The 6,812-nt window shown below is 45.0% G+C and overlaps 1 protein-coding gene across 1 annotated transcript in view; it reads left to right on the top strand.

Annotated features, from left to right (window-relative positions):
• Positions 1–3,391: 3,391 nt before the first annotated feature.
• The window catches only part of RAB35 (RAB35, member RAS oncogene family), a gene marked incomplete at its 5' end in the record, with an annotated part of 11,737 nt that continues 8,316 nt past the window's right edge, over positions 3,392–6,812 (top strand). Inside the window, 2 exons of the mRNA XM_009078208.1 lie at positions 3,392–3,467; positions 4,212–4,335. Of these exons, the coding sequence (XP_009076456.1) occupies positions 3,392–3,467; positions 4,212–4,335 (200 nt within the window). The remainder of the gene's footprint in view (positions 3,468–4,211; positions 4,336–6,812) is intronic.

Raw genomic sequence — 6,812 nt, 5'->3', positions numbered from 1 at the left:
GACAGGGACCCCGCGCCGGGAACGGGGCTGCGTGTGCTTCCATCTGTGAACCTGCGGAACGGGCTGCCGCGGGATGGTATGGTAAAGAGCTTGGCTGAGTTTAGGAAAAGGGAGGTTAGGCACGTAGGAGTGAGGACAGCCCCGGCGGTGCTGCCGGCATCAGCCTTCGCGGGTGCGTGTTTTGAGGGCGCCCGCTACTCTGTTGCTGGGGTGGGGAGGGAATTCCCTTCCCCCGTGCCAGACGGTTTAAGGATCGATGGGAAGGGCTGGTTGCCCCAGGGACCGTTGTTTCCAGTGTGGCAACTACTACGTTTTAATAGTCATTATTGTCTTAATTATTCCTTAAGTCTTCCTCTGCCTCAACCTGAAGTCTCAGTTCTAGAGTTTGTTTCTCCTTGTGAATAAATCCTCGAAGAGCTGGTAGCTTTGTGAACTTCTGGTTATAGTGTAGGATGCAGGCACCTAAAATAGTCATGGATAAGGGGCAGTTAGAGATCGAAAGTAAACCTGTAGATCCATCTGCAGCAGCTTCAGAAACTTCTGGAGGGCCGAGCACAGACTCAGCCCATGTCTGCTGTGCTAGTCTGGGCCCATAAGACCCGTGACTGGGAAGATTCCTGCCTTCAGTCCAGTTTGGTGTTGGTAACACCCCTGCAGCTCACGGTTTAATTTCCATGCAGGAGATGGCATCCACCCTCTGGCTGAGCAGAGGTGTGGTCCGTGGGGTGGCAGGTCCCAGCATGCGGCGAGGCACAGCGCTGGGGTGAAGGTGTAATGTTGCATGGTCTTGGCAGTTGTCACCTCCAGAAGCTTTAGCTGTCTGTAAAAATGTTTTATTCTATCCTAAATTGTGTCTACGTGAAGGGATCTGACCGGAGAAAAGGCAACAGCTTCAGAGCAGCCAAACCCTGGGCAGTTTTTGGGAGCCTGTGGGTTATTACAAGCAAGTGCTGCATTTTGAGTAGAGCAGCAACTCTGCTGCTTGCTGATGAGTTCCAAAACTGTTCAGGCAAGATAAACAGGATGGTGAAAACTCTGAGGAAGACTTCTCATTTTAAACAATTAAATAAATTTCTTAGCTGAGCCTGTATGAGCAAAGTCCCTGTAGCATATCCAGTGAAGGGAAACCAGTGCTGTGAGAGTTGTCAGGCTGCCTGTGGTTCTCTGTTGTAATTAAATCTCACTATGTAGTTTGAGTATTGATTTTTCTTTGGTTTTGCTTTTGCTAACCCCAACAGGAAGGCTTTGTCCCTGCTTTCACAAAACAGTTTGCTTTCTTTGTTTATTGACGTTTATGTCCTGCAATAGGAAGTGCACTGATACTGGATAGGATGATTCTGTCTCATCTGCTTTCCCCTGCATGCAAATCTGTCAAGAGGGTAGTAGGTTTGTGTGTTTTTAGAACAGGTCATCTTGGAGAGCTGCTGGTGATTTCAGCTGTGCCAGATATTTAAAAATAATACAGCTGATCTGTGCTTTGCATCTGCTCCTCTAATTCACTCACCATTCAGTACGATATGGTCTTGGAAACTCGTCTGGCACTGAAATATGCTTTTAATCTGGAGTGTGCAAAGTCAGTAGGCCTTGTTTTGTTGCATTTTGTTGTCTTCAGCAAGCTGAGGCTGTGTGAGCCTTCTCTTCAGATCTGCAAATAGCTCTGTGTGGGAAGTGGAGGGTCACCGAGAGTGTGGTTTCTCTATGTGCTAACAGTGTGGGTCAGAGGCAGTGCTTGTTCAGTGAGATCCTTGTCATCGGGAGCATGTCGAACTTCCTGAGTTCGGGAGGTTTCTTCTCTCTGCTGCTGCCAGCGTGCTGGGAGCAGTGCAGGCAGTGTGACAGAGCAGTGGTCATGTGCAGCTCTGCAGCGTCGCCTCCGGCTGGCTGACGCTGGGAGAAGGTGCTGTGGTCAGACGAGTCTGTGGGTTCCAGCATCTACTTGCTTTTTACTAAGCTGGAGGCCAAGGCTGCTTGCTCAAGGAGCACAACACTTACTGAAACATTCTTATTTTGTCTTATTATTTTTACTTAGCTGACTGGTATTTTGCAGAGGTTTAGCTCTTGCTAAACCACCAGTCCTCTGTTAAAGTGAAGGAACTGCTCTGCTCCCTTTTTTGAGCTCAGAGGTATTGACTGTAACTTTGTATTTTTAGTAGCATTCCCTCTTTCTATCTTTTTTTTTTTTAAGATTGGTAATAATGAGAAATGAGCATGGCTTCTCCAGATGGCTGTGATTTGAACTCTGTGCAAATGAGACCTGGCTTGCTGGCATCATGCAGACTTTTAGGTTGGTTTTTATTTTTTGTTGGTAGCTATAGTCACATGCCACTGCTGGAGTGCTGCACAGTCTTTGCATAGGTCTTCTAGTAAGGAGAGCTTGCAAGTTATGCATTATCAAAATAATTAGCTTGAATAGCTTCTACCTGAAAAGATTTAATAGATAATTACCCTGGTGAAGTTGAATTTCCTACTCATGCCATAGCAGATTTATTTTGGGAGGGAAGGGAGAGGAAGGGTCATTAACAGCAGAGATGTTATGCAGAGATAACAGCGTGGAGGCATTTGGATTCCCAGATTCCCTTGGCTGGGTGTGCAGGAATGAGTTTCTTACAGTTCTTGTCTGAAGCACTGTGAAAAATGCTTCCCTGCAACAGGGTGTGATCAGGGTGCAAACAGTCATTTATGCAAAACCTGGATGGAGTGCTGCTCAAAGCACTTAGAGAAATGCTTCATGGAACATTTTGGCAACAGGTACAGCTTCAGAAAGGTATGTGTCCTCCCTGTTAGAAGTGGAACAAGCCTATTTTGGATGGCAACGCAGAACAGTGATTCCCAATTCCTCTGTTTGGTTTAGGCTTCCGTTAAACTGTGGCCATGATAACATGAGCTTTATAGTACCAAGCCCTGGTCTGATTGTCAGAGCAGTCCAAATTCCACTCTGTTCTCTCAGCACAGGGAATGGGAGATAGGCTGTGCAAGGGCAGTGCAGCAGAGGAGTTCAGAGCAGTGTTCTGGGCATTTGTTAATTAGCAGGACATACCCATTTCTGGATCTTGGCAGATGTAAGCTTACTGATGGTAAACTTGCTTTTAGCTATAACTCCTCTGTGACCTCGTGAACTGACCACAGCTCAGAAGCTGCTGTTGGAGGGTGTGCTGAGGGCTGGAGGGAGGAGAGGACAATCCTCCTCCCTACACTGCTACCTGAAGCATCCTGAGCCTTGGGGTGGCTGCAGTGTGCTTGATCCAATCTCCAAGGAGAGTGCTGAGATGAACAGTCAGGGTGGATGGTACCAAATGATTTGCTGAGGAAACACCAAAGTTAGAGTTAAAAATGCAATGGATGAGTAAAACACTGCTATCTTACCTGGCACCCAAGATGTCTGTATTCAAAGACCTTGCTGTGTTTGTTTGTCATAGGTGTGGGCAAGAGCAGCTTGCTGTTGCGTTTTGCAGATAATACCTTCTCAGGTGAGTGCTTTGTTTACTTCAGTAACTGAATTGCTCAATGTTTGCTCCAGTGCAGATGGTTGGTGAGGAATTGTTCTGCATTTACCCACTGATAGCTGCACTAGGAATACATCATGTTCTAACTTTGCATCTCCTGGTATAAGCATGTACAGGCCATCCTGGCTGATCTTCACTTGCAACAAGTCCCACAGTATTTATGTACTGACGTGGTTCCACAAATAGCTTAGGTGTTTTAGTTTATGCTGTACTCTCTGCAGATTTTGTATTGGCCATTTGGGATTTAGATTGATTGACTGTTGTGGTAAACCACTTACATTTGTGATATAACCACTTTATTGGGAGGAAGCTCTTAGAAGAGACTGCATTCAAAATAAGTGTTTGCACAAGCATTTAAAGCAGACCTTTGACAAGTTTCACAAGTGAAATACTTTCATAATTGCTGTCTATTTCTTGAGATATTTGTGTGCTTGCTCTTGACCAGTGTTATTTTGTAACACTGAGCTTTAAATTTTAAGGGTGGCATGGGAGAAGTGGCTTTATGGCTGGGAAAAAAGGCTAGGAGCAGCAGATAAAAATATGCAGATCAGCATGACATGATAAGGCATTTTAAACAGGAAGCAGATATGGGGAACCTTGTTCTCCTGTCCAGTCTGAGAGCTGCTGCCAAGTAGTGTTGAGAAGTGTGTTTGGGACATCCAGAATAAACAAGGCTTGGGTTCTTACTTACCCACACTTTCCCTTCAGGCAGCTACATCACCACCATTGGAGTGGATTTTAAAATTCGGACAGTCGAGATCAATGGAGAGAAGGTGAAACTACAGATCTGGGACACAGCTGGCCAGGAGCGCTTCAGGACGATTACATCAACGTGAGTAGCACTGGCCCTGGGCACGAGCAGCTTTGGGTGCAGGTCTTGTAGTTTAACACTGGAGTTTAGATATTTGAGTGTTGCAGTTGATTAACTGATGACAGCTTTGTGGTCTGTACAGTGGGTCTTCTCTCAGCTGTTCCAGAATCAGTTGTGGTGGTGATATTGTGGCAAGGTTTGGCACTGGGTTTTCAGATTTCCTCACTCTCCTGTGCATTTCTGTGGTGGCTTTGTGTTTTTCCTCTGCTGCTAATTTCCAAATGGTAGAACTGGAGTTATTTCACTGCACATAGTGGAAAACTTGTCTCTGTAGCCTGTCCGGGATTGTCCTTTGATTGAATGCACTACAGCAGCAGAGTGCAAACCCTCTGTCAGTGTCATATAACTAATGAATAGCTTGGAGATTGAAGGAATAGGATTTCCAATACTTATTTTCCTTCAGGACAAATGCATTTTAGCAGCTATCTTTGTGTGGAGCTCTGCTGAAGGAGACGCCCACATGGTATTAACCTTTTCCTTGGTTGGAGTTCAGATTCAAGCTCATTGTCCTTTTGAACAGCCTGTGCAGAGCTTTTCCTGTTCCTGAAGAAACCACACCCAGTGCTGTGGTGGTGGGAACTAAGAATAAAATGAGTTTGTAAACTGATTGCAGTGAAGGTGGGACTGCTCACCTTGGCACTGGGGGAAGAGGGAGAAGTACACTTGGAAATGGAACTCTTATTTCCTTGGGTATTAACCAAAAATAGTAATTCTTGAAAAACCCAAGTGTTTCACTTGGTCTTTCATGACTGACTTCTCTTTCGGCTCCTGTTTGAGGAGGATCATTTTCAGCTGATGAATTGGTTAAGCTACACACAAAAATAATGAGATTGGTTGAATCTGTGTTACGTCTAAACAGCTAGAAATGGCAAAACTGAAGGCGCTGTGTGCGCCGCCCCTTTCCTCTGCACTCCCGTACGGATATTACAGGATCACTTCCATTGTTTCTGAAGTGTTTAGCTTGAATAAACTCGGGTTGCCTCTTGTAGGGTTCCTGTGTGTGACATCACTTCTTGTCTGAGTGCTGCAGGCAGCGCTGGGAAGGAAGTGGTGAGGGGGAGCAGCAGTGCAGTGCTCTGGCCCCCATCAGCTGTGCACACAGGCGAGTCACAGAGTGCCCCAATTACTGCTGAGTCAGCAAATGGCCTTCCTGTTTTCAGATTCCCTGACGCGACTCGGAGCTGCGTTAATGAGCGTTGCTTCGTGGGGCTGATGCCAGCTAGTTTAGAAAGCCATGGTGTCCAGCACTGAACAGGGAATACCAGGAAAGGAGGATTCCTTTTGTGAATGGGAATAGCTGCACCTCAGACTTGGCTGAATGTTTTACATAATTTTTTGTTGATTAACATTTGAAATGGATAAGCTGAAATGGTTTGCAAGCATTTGAGCCATGACCTGTTGGAACTTTGCTGCAACTTCCTTCTGCATAGCTTTTTACCCAAGTGAGGCATATTTTACTTCATATTTTACTTCAAAAATCCCAGTTTTCCTGCCTTAACTCTGGTACAAAGTACTTACAGAATCTTCCATGGTCAGGGAAGAAAGATTTGAGTTCTGTGCAATTTTAAGCAAAGATGTTCACATGTCCAAGTGCATTTCAATTGTTGAGGAAAACACTTTGGGAATGCTGCTTACATTGACAGGAGGACTTCTCTGGCTGCTAAGTTGGCTAGCTGTGACTCTCCTAACCATATCACCTACAAAACCAGGACAGAACAAGATTTGGATTTTAGAAATGCTTCTGCCTTTATTTTTTTAGCATTTATTGACAAAGTAATACTGTAACTGATATACTTACCCCAAACTGAGTGACAGATTGGGTTCCCTTGCTAGTATTTTCAAAAGGGCTTGGCTATCAAATCATAGGTGGAGCATGAGTGCCCTGTCACCAGAGTGTAGTAGTCTGGCAATTCTTTGACTAGATGGAGGTTTAGACTGAAGGTAAGGATATAGTCAGTATTGCAGTAGCCAGGAAATCCCTTTACAGTTCAAGGCAGAGTTCAGATTGCTGTTGAGCCAAGCCTGGCAAGCAAGCCTGAAATTAGAGCCCATCTGGTAATTACAGTAATAGGTTGGAAGTACTGCTGTGTGGACTCTGAATTGCAAAATGGTAGAGGTGATAGGAAGTTAATAGTCGAAAATTGGGAAACATTTCAAGGTTGTACTAGTTTGATTTTGCTTGACTACAGCTGCAGAAGCCGAAAAACAGAATAATACTGTTAAGGAACAGAAATCAAGTTGATCTGGAGCATTCTACAGAAACTCAAGAAAACTAAACTAGATAGAATTTCAGACTGGGAGGTATAAAGGCAGCTGGATTTATCGTGTTAAATGTGGAAATACTGGGTTAGCTGGTGCCTGGTGGGAGGAGGGGCCAAGCTGTGTGAATTTGTGTGGCATGGAACATCATCCAAACTAAATTTGATTTAAATTCGTGA

The sequence above is a fragment of the Acanthisitta chloris genome, unplaced genomic scaffold (genome assembly GCF_000695815.1).
Source record: "Acanthisitta chloris isolate BGI_N310 unplaced genomic scaffold, ASM69581v1 scaffold44057, whole genome shotgun sequence".
NCBI classification, from domain to species: Eukaryota; Metazoa; Chordata; class Aves; order Passeriformes; family Acanthisittidae; genus Acanthisitta; species Acanthisitta chloris.
This window is presented reverse-complemented; position numbering and strand designations above follow the sequence as displayed.